Source organism: Melanaphis sacchari, unplaced genomic scaffold (assembly GCF_002803265.2).
Source record: "Melanaphis sacchari strain LSU unplaced genomic scaffold, SCAv2.0 Contig448_pilon_pilon, whole genome shotgun sequence".
NCBI classification, from domain to species: Eukaryota; Metazoa; Arthropoda; class Insecta; order Hemiptera; family Aphididae; genus Melanaphis; species Melanaphis sacchari.
In genome coordinates, this window is record NW_020271293.1 from 15,209 (window position 1) to 34,586 (window position 19,378).

The 19,378-nt window shown below is 30.6% G+C and overlaps 2 protein-coding genes across 2 annotated transcripts; one reads left to right on the forward strand and one right to left on the reverse strand.

The window, feature by feature from the left end:
• Nucleotides 1-8,629: 8,629 nt before the first annotated feature.
• Nucleotides 8,630-10,500, reverse strand: LOC112597905. Its single transcript, XM_025344133.1, has 6 exons — nucleotides 10,370-10,500; nucleotides 10,058-10,254; nucleotides 9,755-9,915; nucleotides 9,175-9,372; nucleotides 8,902-9,090; nucleotides 8,630-8,824 (listed from the first exon to the last, which is right to left on the reverse strand). The coding sequence occupies exons 1-6, from the start codon at nucleotides 10,498-10,500 to the stop codon at nucleotides 8,630-8,632; spliced, it is 1,071 nt and encodes a 356-aa protein (XP_025199918.1).
• Nucleotides 10,501-16,696: 6,196 nt separating this feature from the next.
• LOC112597906 (piggyBac transposable element-derived protein 4-like) lies at nucleotides 16,697-18,505 on the forward strand. Its single transcript, XM_025344134.1, has 2 exons — nucleotides 16,697-18,306; nucleotides 18,395-18,505. Exons 1-2 carry the CDS (start codon nucleotides 16,697-16,699, stop codon nucleotides 18,489-18,491), a joined length of 1,707 nt encoding a protein of 568 aa, XP_025199919.1. The 3' UTR covers nucleotides 18,492-18,505.
• Nucleotides 18,506-19,378: the final 873 nt, after the last annotated feature.

Here is a 19,378-nt window from a genome sequence, read left to right on the forward strand (position 1 = left end):
TTTATATTGTATATCATTTTTTTGAATAATAAATAATTAGTCTAACATAATTGTTTGCTTACTTTAAATAAGGTACCTTTAAAAAATTATAAAATTTTAAGTTATTACCTATAGGTAAGTACATTTATAATTTTATGAAATAATATTTTTGGGGGCCCTATTGAAGAATTGCATCCGGGGCCTTATGGGTACCAGGCCGACACTGGAGGTATACAAGTATAATATAAGTAGTAGGTATAATACAGAAATGGCGATAATTTGTGATATATGCGAAGAAGAGTTTTCAACAAAGTCTTCGTTGACAAGACATTTATTAAGAAAACACAATGTTACAAGTGAAGCCAAAAAAAAAAATTTTATCTACATGTATATCTTGCAATGAAACATTTTCCAAAAAAATATTGCTTATTGAACATTTAAATACAAAACATGGGATGTGTATTAAAGAAGAAAAAATCAATTTTTTAAATCTATCAGGTACCACCATGACATAATATGTATATTTTTTATTTAAACTGTTATACAATAATTAGGATATAGTGTTAAAATTTAAATTATACTAATACAAAAAGTCAAAATAATAATAATAGTAAATTAGATTTTCTATAACAAGTGAAAATATTTATCTATTTATTTATTAAATGTATTAAAATACATTCTATTACATTCTAGAACTTCAGAGCTGGTTAACAAATTATGAATTAAAACATAACTGTCAATATTCACACCAAACTGGGAATAGAATGTGTAATGATGGTCATAGAACTTATTATGAATGTAGTCGATCTGGAACCTATAAAGAAAAAGAAAATTCAAAAAGACTAATTAAATCACAAGGAACTAAAAAAAAATCAATTTAAATAATTGCATAAGTCATATTATATTATTCGAGCCCTTAAACCAAAACAATTGTAATATACGTAATATTTTATAAAGAACATTATGGACATGAAAATAATGAACTGCAGCACATTGGTTTACCAATTGAGGCGTGGCGAGGCACGTTAGTGCGGATATATAGTACGGATTGTATGAAGTAAACAGGAAAATAATTTAGTATACATTTAATAATATTTTAATCCTTGAAAGTCAAATTTATCTATATTTTTAAATTACTAATTTTAAATTTCAGGAGTTCTTGATGCTACTGGAATGTTAGAGGTAAATTATTTTTGTATAATTATAATGGATCCTAGACAAAAACATATGCTACAAAAATTTGGACAAGGAAAAGTAGTATGTCTTGACGGACTCATGGACTCAATGCATATGATTTTGAATAAGTAAATTTTAATGGCTATCGATGACTTTGGTTCAGGGTTTCCTTGTTGTTTTATGTATACTAATCTGAAAGATACAAAAGTATATACAGTTATGTTTTCAATTATTAATGATGTCTCAGGTATAATAAAACCACAAACTTTTATAACCGATATAGTTGAAACTTTCTATTCGGCATGGGAAACTGTAATGGGACCAGTTCCACATCGTATTTTTTGTTCATGGCATGTTGGCAAAGCTTGGCGACAAAAATTAAATAAAATTATTGGATCCACAGTTTATAAGTCATTGAAAATGCTTCAGACAATATCTAGTGAAACAGAATTTAAAAAACTTTTAAATATATTTACTACTGAAATGATAAATGATCCTAATACTAAAGATTTTGGAACATATTTTGAAAGAATGTATGGTAATAGAGCAAAATTTTGGGCATGTTGTTATAGAAAAGGATTGGGAATAAATTGTAATATGCATTTGGAATCGATGCATAAAACTATTAAATACCATTATTTAAATGGATGTAAAATTAGAAGGTTAGATAAAAGTATAATGACAATAAGACAATTCACACGCGATGAAAAACTAGAAAGAATGATCAAATTAACAAAGGGTAAATCTACAACAAGAATACAGGAAATAAAAAAAAAGACATACCACCAGTATTTCATTTAATTTAAAAATTACCCTTAAAGAAATTAATATATGGAGTGTACAAAGTGAACATACACTAGATGAATTGTATGTGGTAAAAAAAATGAATGATGATGTATGTTGTTCAAAATAACTTTTTTTCAACAAAATCAAAACGAAAAAAAAACTGAAACTGATTTGTTCAAACTATCTGGACTAGAGAGTAATGATCTACGGGATACCTTTTTAAATAAAAAATTTAAAATATTACAAGAAAAATATGTAGAACATTCATATTTTAAAGAACAATAAACCACAATTTAACGTTATTATTTTTTTTATTTTTTTTGTGTGACATTAGAATTATACATTTTAATTGATAAATCTGAATTCTGAATAATTATTAACTATTTTTTATGTACATTATTTTCAAAACAAATTTTAATATTTTTTTTATTCAATACGTTATTATTTTATTATAAATATTGGATATATATTATATACATAATTTTTTACCTTTTAGTTTTTTTAGAACATTGTATCCATTAGTAATATTTGTATACCTAATTTTTTGATTCAGTATTTCTATATTGCACGTTTTGTTTTATAAAAAATAATATTTTAAAATTTTTTAACATATTTTTAAATATAAAAATTAAAACTCTTACATTATTCTGTATAATTCTTTGATTTAGATTTTAGGTTAAAATTGATGAAGAGATAATGGATAAGAAATTTCAATTAATGATAACTACTGGCGCATGCGCAGAAAGGTCTTGGTTCAGTTCTGTGTTTAGACGCTCCTAAAATTCTTACATGTGCAATGATAATGCGAATAACTGATAAGATAGTGAATATCAAACCGGGGTCGTTATAAATACTATATACCTATTACGGCACCATAATATTGTTATCATTATGCAGTCGTTATCATTTTGTTGTTATCAAGCAAAAATCTGTTATCTAAAATATGCGCGGCAATTAGTATTTTGATTTTTGATGGCTGAAACCCAATTAATTTGATATTTAACTTTATACAATGTAAGTCGTATTTGCAATGAGATCTATTGCGGTATACAATGTCATTGATGCTATTAAGATAAGACCAGATAATTTATGACATGACATAATATGCAGTATTTCAAAACTGTTAAATATAATAGGTACTTCATTACAGTATAGTACTGTACTACTTCCATAGTACTATAAAAAATATCCGAATACAAAAATAAAAATAAAGAATTGTTGCAAAACTGGTATTTTATATTTTCCTAATAAATTAAAGAAGAAAAATCTTTCTTCAATTCACTTTAGTATGATTTACTTATATGAGTGAACCGTTTGCCTTCATTAATCATGAGTGACATCTTTCCGTGTGTTGCGAAGTCGACCAGTTCTTCCAGGTTGCCCCGGAGACACTCAGCCCCTTTATGTAACCGCGGGGTTGTCTCTTCCGGGCAGTAGTCCCGGATGACTCCGGGGGTCCTAACCGGGGCGCCGCCTCACCTCGGGCGCCATAATGAGTGACCGCCGCGGCCAGAGCCCGACGGATTATCGCCTCAGTCAAACCCCTTCTACTAAGGCGGTACTCCCACAACCACCACGAGTCCTTCCTCAAGTGTGCCTTTCCCGGTGCGGGCAAGCGCGAGACCTCGGTGAGTTCACGCGGTCGTGCGCCTCGGGTCCAGCACCCTCGGAGCGTCGAGGCGCTATTAGCAAGCCGACTCGACGGGGCTTACTCCGAGTCCCGTGGTACAAGGTTTGAACCCGGCGTTCAGGCCCTCGCAACTGCCTTGTCCGCAAGCAGGTCGATCGGGGCACCGCTGTGTGTACCGCGACGACCCCTTTATAGCGCGTACGGTTTTGATCTTTATCGACAGATTGCCGTTGCTGCCGGTGCCTCTCTCGTATCAAGCCCCGAGCCGGCTAAATACGTGCACGTGCTTCGCTCGACGGGTGGTCTGGCCCCTCTAGTTCGAGCTTTCGGTCTAGGCAAGAATTTGTTCATAGGGAGTATAATATAAAATCAACATTAACTAATGCTGAGATATATAATGCAAAAACAATTGGGGAGACAGATAATTTTGAGCTTTTTTTAAAACAAATAAATGTATTAGGTTTTGGATTTGTAAAAAGCAAAACAATAAAATATGATGGTAATTATTATTTGTATTTGAAATTACAAACAAGTATAGTGTTGTAAAGAATACTTTTAAAAATTATTTAAATAAATCCTCAAATAAATTTTTTTTTCAAGTATTTTTACCTAATCTAAACCTCTATTTTACAATACTTTTGGTTTTTAAAGTAGGTTTGTAATTAATAATATTTAATTTTTTTATTAAATAAATATTTATTGAATTTTAAAAACATAATTATTTAATAAAAACTAATTTATTTATTTATTTAATATTTAAAGTTCATCGACAATATAAATATATAATTATATACAATAACATATAATATTAATTTATTGAGCAGTTTATACAAAAAATTTAAGTCCACTGTTTTTATCCTTATTTCCAAAGTAACTAAGTTTAAAAATTTAAATATACCTATACTTATTTAAATAAACTTATAGAGGAAGCTTTTAAGTACAGATTCACCTTAGAACGTGGAGAAATTCTCATTAAGTTTATGAGTTGTCCATTCATCATAAAAGATCATATTATTATGAATGTGTTAATGGGCCAGAGAAAAAACCAAAAGACAATTATTTAACTGTAAGTAGAGATAAAATAATATTGACAATATCAGATATCATACATTGAATCATTGAGTAAAGAAGATAATAAAAGGGTATTATTTATATTTTTAGAATGATCATCCTACAGATACAAAAAAAAAGTTTCATTTACAAAGTACAAAAAAATATAATTGTACAGCAGTTTTGACAAGAATACAACTAATGTATTTCCCCGAATATGTAATAACAGAGTGTTCACTGACTAAATGGAGACTTAAAAAACAGGTAATATAAGTTTTTTAAATTGGAATTTGATATTAAAAGTGGTGTAAATAATGGAGTTGAATCTGAAAATAAATAATTAAAACATTATAAATTTTTTTAAATTTTAGATACTGAATTGTTTAAAAAAGGATATTGAAATGGGAAAACAAATTGTTACAAAAAATAAATATCTAATAAATGTTTCCTTACCGTCAGTACACAACCACGTAATAGAAACTTCTCTTTTAAATCTCCCAATAGATAAATCTGTTTGTAATGAAATATCAAGGTTGGTAAATAATGGATTTTCAAATGTAAAAATTGTTGAGTCAATGTTGAAAGATTTTGTTGAACGTTCTCATTTAAAACCATCAATTTTGTCACGAGCATTTTACCCAGATGAACGAACAATAAGAAATTTTATTATAAAATTCACATATTAAAAACATCAAAGCAAAATTGATCAAAATGCTCTTCAAATTAAAATTGAACAATGGAAAATATCTGAACCAACAGATAATTTTTATTTTCGACCATTTAGTGAAGAGGATGGAATTATAAAACAATTACTTTTTTGTCAACAAACAGAATGGCAAAGACACTTACTTAATCGATATGGTAATGTATGTTTTCTTGACGCAACATACAAAACTACAAAATATGCACTTCCATTATTCCTCCTTGTTGTAAAAACCAACATTAACTATTCTGTTGTTGCTTCATTTTTTGTCCAATGTGAAGATTTTTGGTCATCGATTTTCACCAAAATTGTATCATAGAATATTATCTGATGGGACTGTAACAAGACGAAAATGGTTATCATATTCTAAGTCAACTGAAAGTTTGTATTAAATGTATACTTTTTCCTGGAAAGGGTAAAAATGCTCCTAATAAAGCTTGGGTTATTGATGGTTATAAAAATTGGAGTACTTGTACTAACAAAATAGAAAATCATGAAAAAACTTCAGCACATATTTACTCTTCACTCACGCTTAAAATTCGACAATCATCTTTACCATTGGTACCATCTATAGCTACTAAAAAAAATGAAGAAGTTTTCGTGAATAGAGAAATTATCAAAGAGTTGATTGACATATCTCTATTTTAGGAAGACACAATATGGCTTTTAGAGGGCATAGGGAAAACTGGCAAAATAATAAGTGTGGCAATTTCAAAGATTTATGTTCTTTAATAACAAAATTTTCCCCTGCAATGGCGACTTATTTCAGTTCTCAAAAGCAAAAATATAAAATTAGCATCTGAACTAGTACTTAAATATTTAGTAAAATAGTATGTAAACTGCTTGGTTTAATATTCAAAATAAGATTTTGAAGATGCAAAAAAAAAAAATCATTTTGACCACTTTTAGGAGTATTGTGGAATAGGGTCGATATCATGTATTTTTAAAAGCGGCGGGTTTCCCGCCATTTAATTGTGACGTCACTCCGCATGTTCTATATCACCCGTGCGTCATGCGGTCATGCATTCGCGCTCAATATTGTTATTTGTAGACTGTTGTTTTCATGATTCATCAACATCTCCGACTTTGAATGTGCTTTAATTTAAACACTTTATTTTTTAACAATTTAATTTTTGTCATTTGATATTTATTTTAATAATTTTACACAATGGAAACAAACAAACTTAAAAATAGCGTTTATAAATACTGCTTTGTTCCACTTTGTAAAAACACAAGTGTAAGTACACCAGATAAAATATTCTTAAATGTGCCCGAATCCAAAAAATTGAGAAGAAACTGGTTGAAAGCTGCAAGACGTGACAAGAAGGATGTTTCTGATAAATCACACTTATCTTGCTGTGAAGATCATTTTGATGTATGTAAAAATATGTTAAGTATAAATTAATATTTTTATATAGATTAAAAGAATATGTAAAGTCAATTTTTAAGTATCTCCTAGATAAGTTTTATTTCTTGGCCATAATAAGGCTCTAAAATTGTATTAACAATTTTTAATTTAAATACTTCATAGAACAATATTTAATTATGTTTATCAAAAATAAATATAAATTAATAGAATTTATTTTTAAGTGTCAAAGTAAATGAGTGGATTGTTTTGCTTTTTTCAGATTGAAAATGATCTTGAAAATTATGTTCAATTTAAGTTAATGGGACTAAAAAGACTTATATTGAAAAAAGATGTCATTCCACATAAATTTGAATGTCAGTTGGATCGAAAAAGATCTTCTACTGTCTTAAATCGTCCATTATTTTTAAAAAAGAAAAGAAAATTAGATGTGGAAAATGCAGTTAAAGAATATAGTTTAAATAAAAGTGAAGTTTTATAATTTTAACTAATTGTATACATTTTAGATTCAAATTGGAAACTTTTACAATAATTTATTGTTAATTATAGGTGGTAATATCTCTGAAGACATCTGTATTGATGATCAAAATAATACAATTGATTTAAAGCAAAAAGAATGTATGATGGATATTGTAAAAACTAGTGATGTTGGTGTACAAGTCAATATAAATAATTTAAGAAAAACAAGATCCAAAAAAATCCAATGCAAATTATCAGAGAATTCAACTAAGTTTAAAACAGTAGCTTCTTCACCTATTAAAGTAAACTCTTTAGAATCTTGTAATACTAAAAATTTATATGTAAAAGAAAACTATTGTTCAATCTCAGAATCTAGTGATAACAGTTCAGAAATATCAGATACTTTAGCTCTTTCTAGTTCTATCGAAAGTGAAAATTCATTTAACTTAGGTTTTGAATATGCTAATGAACGATTTAAAAAAATGGCTTATGAAGTAACTTTACATAACATTAGTAGTAATCCAAAAGCATATATAGGTCTCAATAAAGAATGGTATAAATGTAATTTAATTAAATTAATAAGTTCTCATATAGAACTTGAAGAGAGAAATATATTTATAACTTTAATGAAAATAAAATTGAACGATTCATTCAGAAGATTAGGAGATATGTTTGGGATATCTGAAAGTTTAGTCTGCAGACTATTTCATAACACTTTACCTAGACTTTCTGTTTTTTTTAAGCAATTTATATACTGGCCTAAAGAAAAATTAATAAAAGAACTTTTACCTATTCCTTTTCGTTATCGTTATTCATCTGTTCAATCTATTATAGATTGTTTAGAAATAGAAGTACCAAAACCATCAGATCCTATTAAACAAGCACTAACATGGTCAGATTATAAAAAATGTAACACATTAAAATATCTTATATCTTCAACTCCAGATGGATTTATTAATTTTATATCGGAAGGTTTTAATGGTAGATGTACTGATGTATTGATAGTAGAAAAAAGTAATTTTTTAAATCTTGTTCCTGAAAATACATCTGTAATGGCAGACCGTGGGTTTAAATGTATTGATGTGTTATTAAATAAAATAAATTGTGTTCTCATAAGGCCCCCTAGTGTTTCACAAAAATCTAAGTCAACAAAAGATGATGTCTTAGAAACTAAACGTATTGCTAGCCTTCGTATTCATATAGAACGTGTAATAGGACGATTAAGAGAATTTGAAACGTTGAAACCCCATGCACTTATTAACTGTCAATTATTATGTAATACTGATGAAATTATAACTATTGCATGTGGGTTAATAAATCTTCAACAACCAATTATAAAACAATAGTATTTAATAGTTTTTTTTTAATATAGATGTATTCTAATTTAAAATCATTGTAATCCTTGTTAATTTTTACAATAAATTATTATATTACAATGTAAAATGCTTTTAATATTTAATTTAATCTGCAATTTTATTACCTAGTATAATTTTGGAAAAATATTTTTTTCCCAAAATGTACAACATTTTTCAATTAAAGTATCACACATTTGTTTATCATAATCAATATTTATAATGGTAACTTTTTTATTCTTTTCAAATTCAGGGTCAGCAATAGCTAGTATTCCTTTCCACACCTCATGTATATGCATTTGAATTTGTATTTGAGATAGTACCTACAACATACATAATTTAATAAAATAATAATAATTAGATAATTATTTACTGGTATATATTTTTAATATAAATAAACCTTTGGCTTTACAACTCCATTATCTACATAATTTAATAATGTAGAATGAGTTGTAGGACATTTTACTTCTAAAACAAAGTCTTCTCCTAGACCATCAGCTGATGCTCCTAATATTGGATAGTTTTTATCAATTAGTAATCCAGTTTTTTTAATTTTATAACCTACAAGTATTTTTACTTGTTTTATAACCTGAAACATAAATAATATTTTTTAGTGTAATGAAAAATAAACAAATTACAGAATACTACTTACATTTTTAAATATTAGACTAACCTGTTCTTCCAAATGTATTCCTCTGTTCATTGCTTTAGATAATTTTATCTTTGAGATCCCCAAAATTTGTTTAACCAGAGTACCATCTGTTGTACTACATTTAGATGCTTCATATACCTTGGATGCAGTAATCCGTCCATATCGCATTTCAAACCAACTATTATTGTTGGATTGATCTTGTGTTCCTCTTTCTATTTTCTGTAATATTCCACTATTTGATTGTATAACACTTTTGATAAAATTAATAAATTCTGAACATTTGACAACTGAATATAAAAAAAATAAAAATTATAAGGTTATATTGTTTTTAACATAATTAACTAACTAGTTAGTTAATAATGGTTTTTATGTGATAAAATTAAATGTTCAAAATCTTAAAATAAATGTGCCTATTACCTGTATTAAGTTGTTGTTGTGTTCTGAAATTCGACATTAATCTATGAATAGATAAATTTGATATTTCACTCAAACAATAGTTGTACTGGCCTAATTGACAATTTATATTATTTTTTCTTCCCAAATCTATTACATCTTCAAAAAATTTTGTAACAATTACTTTATTAGTAGATTGATTTTTTACATTTTTTGGTGGAAATAGGTCTTTAGTGTTCATAAACTTAATACTTGTTCCTATACCAGATAGCTTTGGTTTTTTCCAATAACAATCAACTGACGTTACTGATGACTCTTCACTTTTTCTATGTAAATACATAAGAAATGCTAAGCTATGTTTACATCCACCTAAAAGTTTAATAAGAAAGAATAATTTTAAAAACTAGGTATAATTTTACATAAATATGTACTTTAACCATAATACTTAAAATGTATACTTTTAAATAATTAGGTATAATTAGTATTTATTAATATAAAATATGTTTTTTACCTAATGAAGCTGCACAGTCATCACAATTAACATCCACAATTTTCTCTTCCTCTTCATCCACAGTTAAAGCTACTTTATAGTTTTTCTGTCTTACTCTATGTTCTGGACATATTTGACCTTTAACTAAACAAATATTTCCTTGGCGCAATAGTTTGACATATCCAATAGCTGAATCACCATAGCTTTCTCGTGTTGATCTATATATAATTAAGTAGGTACTTAATTTGAGTTTTGTACAATATTGAAATATAGCCACAAGTAGTAAGGAAGGTATTACCTATTGAAAATGTTATAAGTGTATAGTAAACTTACCTTTGGGCTTTTGATCCTCTAAGCTCAGGATCATTAAAACAATCACTGTTTTTTATATAATCATTAACCATGTATATATTTATTTTGGGTATATTACTAGCACAAGCTTTATCAAACAGTTTAGTTGACATTATAATTTTTAAGATAGAAAATAACTGTTTTATACCATAATGAATTGTTCACAAAAAAATAAAGATTTAATGTTATATAGAAAAACAATATTTTATCACTGCCACACATTAAAACAAAACATCAATAATTATTTTAAACGTTTAATCATCATACGGAATTTCAAGTAGGAATCTATTTTTAAAATCATTGTAATACTAATAGTGTTGACGTGGTGGTGAGTGGTGAGGCTAGCAGGGCCTTTGCTCGTGGCCTCGCAGCTCAAACCATGTACTTTTTTTAATATAAAAGGGCCTCGTAGTATATTTTGCTCAAGGACTCGCAAAAGCTAGCACCGGCCCTGAATACTTACTCATCTAGATTAAGTAACTATTTGTATTTCTATTCGCCATGGTCATTGCGACACTACTCCTAATAAATTAAATATTATTTGTTTTATACCTAATATTATATTATTATAATATATAGGTGTATATTTAAAATACCTACTATAAGTTATGAATAAATAGGTAGTTTAACACATCTACATCTTATATAATAATGCAGTCCATAAACACTAATTTTGTTATTATTAAGGGTTTTTTTTTGTTATGTTATATTATGTAACTAATCAGCCCCATCAAAAAATATTCCTGGATTCGCCACTGAATTTATATGCAGTAGAATAATATTATAATCGTATAAAAGTGACATCCTAGCACCTAACTGGGCTTAGGTTGCTTAAACAAGCAACTTGCTTTGCCGGATTGCCGAGTAAACAACGCCTCGCCGCGGTGCCGCGGCAGTCGTCATGCGGAGTGACGTCACGGAATAGACACGCCTACTTATTCCATACTACAGCCGCCCGCGACATTTCGAAAGCCAGTATATCCATAAAAATCCAAAAAAAAAAAAAAAAAAAAATACCATTCTCTATAATTTTTCACGTAGATTTAGAAAAGTATAGAAAAAAAAAATTGTTCAGATACTAATTAAACAACGTTCTCAATACTCATTTACTTCATGGCACCGACAGAATGCGTTGATTGATATAGTGTCAAATCATATAAAATTAAGTATATCTCTCACTATAAAAAATTCAAAGTTTTTCAGTATTGCCATAGATTCGACATTTGATGTCTCTCACCGAGAACAAATTTCTTTTGTGTTCAGATATGTAGATGAGGAAAAATGTAAAATTAAAGAGAGACTCTTAGCATTGAAGGATACTCCAAAAACTGGCAACGCCTTGTGTGAAATTTTCAAAGAAGTGTGTAAATTAAACAGTTTAGATTGGACTAATAATTTGGTTGGTCAATCTTACGACGGGGCCTTAAATATGAGGGGGCAATATAATGGATTACAACAATTAATACGTAATGAAAATCCTCAAGCAATATTTATCTGGTGTTTCAGTCATCGCTTAAATTTAATTTTCGCTGATGCAGTTAGTGAAATTAGCAGTAAATAGTTAGCAGTAAATTTCGTGCAGACGTATATGAAGAGCAACAAAAAAAAATTATCATGGACAGCAAATTCGTCGATTATAAAGAGTGTCCTGTACTAGATGGATGTCTCATAAATTTGCATTAGATGTTGTACTAAATACTTATGTTGCAATAGTTGAATGTTTAAATGTCATTCCCAATGAATCGGGATTCCCAATGAATCGGGTGACAAAAAAGCTGGTTCAGAAGCTGGAGGTTTTTTAAATTATTTTCAGTCAACAAGATTTGTCTATACAGCTTATAGTTTTAAAGTTCTGCTTCAAATTCTCGAGCCTGTATCAAGTTTGTTACAAAAAACAGATTTTGATTTGTTGGCTGCATCATTTTTAATAAAAAAAAAAATATGAAGAAATTGTTTCATATCGATCAGAGGAATCATTCAAAATTATTTTGGCTGAATCTGAAGCATTTATGGTTTCAATGCAAAATATTGAATTTCAGCCACTTCCAGAAAGTCATGCTAGAAAAAGAAAAATCATGTTCGATTAATAAGCACCAGATGAGACAATCAGTGACCCTATAGTTAATTTTCGTGTAAATACTTATTTTGTTTCTGTTGATCTCATTTTGTCTGAAATAAATAGACGATTTCTTGGCGATAATAATGAAAATGTAGAACAAATATCAATATTTAAAGATTTATCTTTTCTATCAAAAAAACGAATGAAAGAATTAAAAGCAAACCCAACCCAATTACCTAAAGATGCATTTTTAATGGTTTGTACAATTTATAAAAAATATTTAAAACCAGAAGTCATTTGTGATGAATATTTAAATTTCATTCAATGTTTGATGTTTTTCTTAAAAGTGATGAATTGCCAAAATATTTACATAGTGATAATGATATAGCTAAAAATTCAGATTCTGAATTAGAAACGGAAAATTATGATAACGATGTTGATGATGATAGTGATTCTTTAAAAAATGAAATTGAAAATCATGGAAGTTTGTTACCAGTATTCAGGTAAAAAAATCTTGTATTGTTATTTTTTATGTTTTGTTTTAATGTTCTTTTCTTCAATATGTTTACTGAGTTGTTTTAAATTACTTATTTATGTACAACTTTTTTACAGGGTTTTTATGCGCAATGGTCTTCATACACTATTTCTAAATATTTATATTCTGTTGAAGCTGTCTTTGACTTTGCCAGTTGGAAGTGTATCAACTAAAAGAAGTTTTTTAAAGTTGAAACTCGTCAAAACTAGACTACGATCTACAATGGGAAATAATCGATTAGAGGGACTAATGATTACGTCCTGTGAAAATGACATAAACATTAATTATGAAGAAGTTATTGAAAATTTTAGTAAAACTAGTCCATATTTATTTAAAGCTTTACATTAAAAATAAAAAGTGTTAACTGTATAATGTCATTACAAAATCTTATTTTTTTTTTAATTAATTTAAATTTTTGTATTTCATTGAGGATTAAATATGTTATATTTATAATGTATTGTATTAAAATGTAAAGGTAAAATCAGCCGATTTAGGACGTTTCGGGTTTCTGGTGTGGACATCTTAATTATTATTTTAAGTGAATTACACTTACAAATAACAGTTCAATAAAGTAACATTTTGTTTTTAAATAAAAAAAATGAGTGGGTGGGTGGGTTACTTTGGATTGTTGCATGTGCTCTCAAAATACCTCTGTGTGCCACTGATTAATATAATATTGTATATTCGCAATATTTGGTAATACTGGTATTATGTGTTTTCGGGGTAGAGAGGTCGAAGAACATCGTGCTCCTGGGTCTGGTGTTTCTACTCCGAGCAGCATTTCTACGACGAACGTTGTGCAATAGTATAGTATACATCAATAATTTTTATAAATCTTTTTTTTCTGCTTATATATAATTATTTTTTTTTTAATTATATTCGATCGACGTTTTAGAGACCGGTGAGTACAAGATTTATAATTTATGATGATTCTATATAATATCTATATTTTTTTAAATTTATTCGAGGGTTTGGAGACCGCTGTGTACAAGTTTTATCATTTACGATGACGTACTTGAGTATCTTGCGTAAATATTTATTTATATGGCCGTCATGAGTATACGGGTTAAAATCGGCATTTTTAGGCTGCCTTTAATTCGGAAACTCTTGTGTAATTTCATGAAAGCTTTGAATTTTTTTTTTTTCAAAACTTCTTTATGGCGTTCATGACATGATTGTCAGACGTCACCTAATATTTTTCCTTCGTGTTAATTTGTTGTATTCCGTTCTTAATTTTTAAAACAGTTTAGTATACCTACACATCATTCATTTTAATTAATTTTACTTTTAATTTAATATATACTCTGTTCCAAAAGAGAACGGTCACTTTTGCGCATACGACTGATGGCTGCAGCAGTACCAAGGCCAAATTTCTCCCACCTTGCTACACGACGTTTCACGAAGACGTTGCCGAGCTTTTACGATTACCGAAACGCGCGAAAGCCTGCGGCTGCTTTAGCAACTATTAATTACTAATTAGTAAGGCCAAGGCGCACGCACCCGCAGAATCGCGCAGAGCTGCACCCGTGATCGCACGCACTCCACCACGCGGCGCTCGACAATCCGCTTACGGGTAATTGGTGGGAGATGCGCAGCGACCAACGAAAACCGGTCGGCCAAAATGATCGTTCTCTTTTGGAACAGAGTATAATATATAATTTCTAAAAATAACTCATAACATTCGGAATTCCTAGGTTCCTGTATTATCAACGCTGATAACATACCGATAACAACGAATATAATAATGATAATCATACGTTAAACCAAAGTTTACTGTATAGTAATATATTTTACAATGCATTGTATACATGTATTATTTTTTTTTAGTATATATAAATACATACTAAAAAAATTAATTTTTTTACATTTTTACAAGTCCAATATGATCATATTAAACATGTTTTATATTACTAATCAAATCAACAACATCATAAGATATGTTTATGTTCATTCATTTCGTGTTACATATTTACAATGTATGCTATGTGCGCTTTATAGGTCCATAACTATGGTCAGAATTTGTATCATTTGTGAGAACGTCGGTTGTTTTGAAGGAGTTTCTTTGCAAAGGTAATTGTATTGTCATACACGCATGATATATAAATGATATAATGTCACTTTATTATTGTTCCAGCCGTATGTTCTCTGGGTTGATCACCCTGACAAAGAGTTACCTCGACGGCCGAAAGGCCCACTTGGCGATTGGAGACATGACACTCGACGACCTTAACAAAGGGTTGCCCGCAGGGCTCGGAGTTCGGACCGACCTCTGGAGGTACGCGGTCAACCCGCTCTTGTCCGGCGATCTTCCCCCCGGGACAGAGATAGTCGCATACGCGGACAATCTCGCGCTACTCATCTCCGGGAAACACCGTCCGGAGCTCACGGAACGCGCGAACGCGCTGCTAGAAATAGCGTCGAAGTAGTATGTATTTGTATGTTCACAGCACTTTTGGGCAGGGAGATTTTTAAAGTTTAAGGGGGAATATCCCGCTTGAGCTCATTTTCGTCTCCGTGTAACACAAAAACAGTTTATTTATATTGGTTACACTGTAATTTTAATCTTGTGCTCAATTTTTTTTCGTTTAACACAAAAACAGTTTATTGGTCACACTACAATTTTAAATTTAAAGTTTTTTCAAACTTTAAAATTAATAATCTAATCTAGTTCAGTTTAGGTTAGTGTTAAACCATCATTCGATCAAGACCTATTGCTTATTAAAAAGTTCTTTATTTTTTACAAAAATTAATTTTCAAAATTTTAGCAACAATTTTTGTTCACTAGTTTATACACAATATTTATTTTGAATTTATATCGTTTTGGCGCGTTATGTCTCATCGTTGTCGCGCCAAAGCGTTGCCACCGATGCGACGCGTATAGTTCACCTTTGGACCCAAGATATCGCCGCGACCTAGTTAGCCGTCAGCGCCGATCACCCGCCGCCACCGTTTTTTTTTTTTGTCGTAATTCAACCGTGTCCGAAACAGGTCTACGATCCGGTGTCCTGTCGCCGTTACATCGCCATCTTTGTCGTATTGTTGAGAACCGTTTTTACTCGTCCGAGTTGAGCGCCGCCAAGTACCGTGCCGTGCTCGCGATTTGTGTTCTTTTCGTTGGCTCGCTTGCCACCAAGGCTTTTTGTTTGGCTTGTGCCGTCGCCCGTCCGTGTTTTACGCAGTGTGACCCAAGCCGTGTTGTCTACCCACGTGGTTTCTCGCCCGTCCGTTTTACGCAGTGCGACCCGTACAGTGTACTCCCTTTATTGTCGCTATTCGCGTGTTCCAGTATTTGTTCGTCCATGACGTCGTTTTCCGTCGCGCGAAAACATTAACACGTTGACTGCCACGAGACCGCCGGCGTCCTAACACGAATATGTAATAGTGGAGCCATGGTATAAATAATAGAGCATTACTATAATGTTCGTGTGTGTATTTATAGATAGGAGAGTCCAATTGTAATTTTTATTATAGTGTTATAATCGGAAAGACCTGTATAATGCAAATTTAAAATAAAAATAGTTTGGTCGCCGGCGGTCAACTGGCGTGGTAATAATGTCTTATAACTATGACGCCAGATTGGTCGCCGGCGCCCATAATAAATGTATAAGAAATTATTATTGTTATTAATCGTTTATCGATCGCGACGCGTTCTTGTGCTCGTTTCATATTGTGCGTTCTTAATATTTTTATATTACGCGTATTATTTTTTATTACAATGGATCAACAACAGATCGAAGATGCACTTAGTGATTCAGATTTTTCATTTTCGGATGAAAGTGTTGATGACAGCGATGACGATCTTCTTTTTCAACTATCTGATAGTGATGATGAATTCGATGGTCACGAATCACTTCCAGTACAAATTAATGTGGATAATGATAATAATATATCATCAAACTGGTATCCTGTTACAGGTAATTACCAAAAATATTTTGTTTACGAAAACAATCGCACGTTACCTGAAGAATTACTGGTAAATAATGAACCATATGATTATTTTAAATTATTTCTTACTGACGATATACTTAACTGTATGGTTTTGGAAACTAATAGAAATGCTGAACAGTATCTAAAAAGTATTAGACTTTCGCGAAGTAGTAGATTCCATTCATGGGAACCCATAACATTAGAGGATATGACGAAATGTATTGGATTATTACTTTGGATGGGTGTTGTAAAATATCCGACCATTTCTGATTATTGGAGTAAGGCTGAACGATATGAAAATATTGTAGCTTCGAAAATAATGAGCAGAAATAAATTTGAACTAATATTACGATTCTGGCATTTTGCCGATAATGAAACAAGTGATAGATCCGATCGTTTGTACAAAATAAGGAATATTCTCGATAAAATTAATTTCAATTTTGATCATTTACTTACACCGGGAGAAATCATTGCTGTAGACGAGTCTATGATCCCTTTCAGAGGAAGATTAAAATTTCGGCAATACATTCCGAGCAAACGACATAAGTACGGTGTTAAACTATTTAAAGTATGTGATGTTAACGGTTTTACATTTAAAATAATTATTTATGAAGGAAAACAGTCTATTGCTGGTCAATCGTTAGGTGAAACAATCGTACTGTCGTTATGCGAAAAATATCTAGAAGAAGGTAGAACAGTTGTTACAGATAATTTTTATACTTCTGTTCCACTCGCTAAAAAACTTTTAAAGAAAAAAACACATTTAGTAGGAACACTAAGGAAAAATCGCCGTTACTTACCTAAAGAAGTAATTACAAAAAAAATAAAAAAAGGAGAAATTTTCGGAAAAGAAGACGAAGATGGAATAGTAGTATCTAAATTTAAAGATAAACGAGATATATTTTTACTATCTACACGTCACAAATTAGATATTGTAGACACGGGAAAACAATCTCGGAAAAAAGAAAATATTTTGAAGCCTGATGTCATTTTATTTTACAATTCAGGAAAAGCTGGTATTGATTTATCGGACCAACTCGCATCCTATTCTACTCCAGTCAGAAAAAGTATCCGTTGGTATCATAAAGTCATGACTGAGATATTACTTAATACTAGTGTTATTAATGCTCAAATCATGTATAACATGAAATATTACAACTCAAAAATGAATGTAAAACAATTTCGCGAGTCGTTAATTGATAAAATGCTTAACCTAAGACCTACCAGCCGGAAATTAGCACAAGAAATGTCCACACCTAAAACTACTGGAAATCAGAGAAGATCAGCAGCACCTAAACATAAAATTGAAGAAACAGAAGAGAAGTGTGCAAGAAATAGGAAACTACGAAAACGTTGTACAGAGTGTTATAAAAAAATATCACAAGAAAAAGGATTTAGGTAATAAAATTATTTGTTGCAATTTCAATTTAATTTTCTTCATGAAATAACTTAAAAACTAATAAAAAAATGTATTTGTATGTTTTAGAGAAGCATTAAATAAAACAAAAAAGGTCACTACGTTTTGCAGCACATGTCCATCAAACCCATTCATTTGTTTATCATGTTTTTCTGACCATAAATAATAATAGTTTTTGTAAAATATAGAATAAACTCGAAATACACTTAAAATTAAAAAATAACTTTGTTTTTTTTTTTGACTTATTTGTTTCTCTCTTGTGTACGCCATAGTGTTATTATTAAGTTTTTATCTGTACGCCATCAAAATATAGAATTTATTGAATACTATGAGAGGTTTGAACCGCCGGCAACCTAAGCGGCCCACGAAGAATAATTCAGTTTAGGTCGCCGGCAACCTAAGTGGCTCCACTTTAACACATCCATTTTAGGTCGCCGGCGGGCTCGTGGCAGTCAACGTGTTAAAAACTTGAATGGACGAGACCGTTTCGGCCCATTGCGTCTTATACCGTCAGCATATCGTGCCTTTGAGGAGGGGAGCGCGGTGTATACAAAATAAATCACGGTAAGAAATATAATCGTTACAATAAATATGACAAACATTTACAATAAGTACAATAATTACAAAAAAACATATTAATAAAAATATAGTGCTGATAATACGATTATAGCGTGACATTACATAACACCTAGGTGAAAAAAAAACAATCGCGGGTCGTTTTTAATCGTTATTGTGCACATAGTGAAGGTCGACGATCGAGTCTTCGCTCGTGTCGGTTGATGGACATCCAGACACATCCAGACTGTCTTATGAAGACGTGACTAACCCGGTTTAGGTAGGTACTAGTTAGGCACGAACGTGGTACTTCGGTTGTCGTGATTTGCCCTGGCCTCCTGGGCGTATATCGCAGCTGGCTCATCGTTTGTCGTAAGGAGGCTACTAGCACAGGTCCATGTCGCTAGCACCCCCATTTTGAATTTTGGATTCAAACCCAGAGCGATCGTTTGTGCTTTGTTAGTGCTTTAAACCCCGTCGTTTGTACTTTATCCCTTC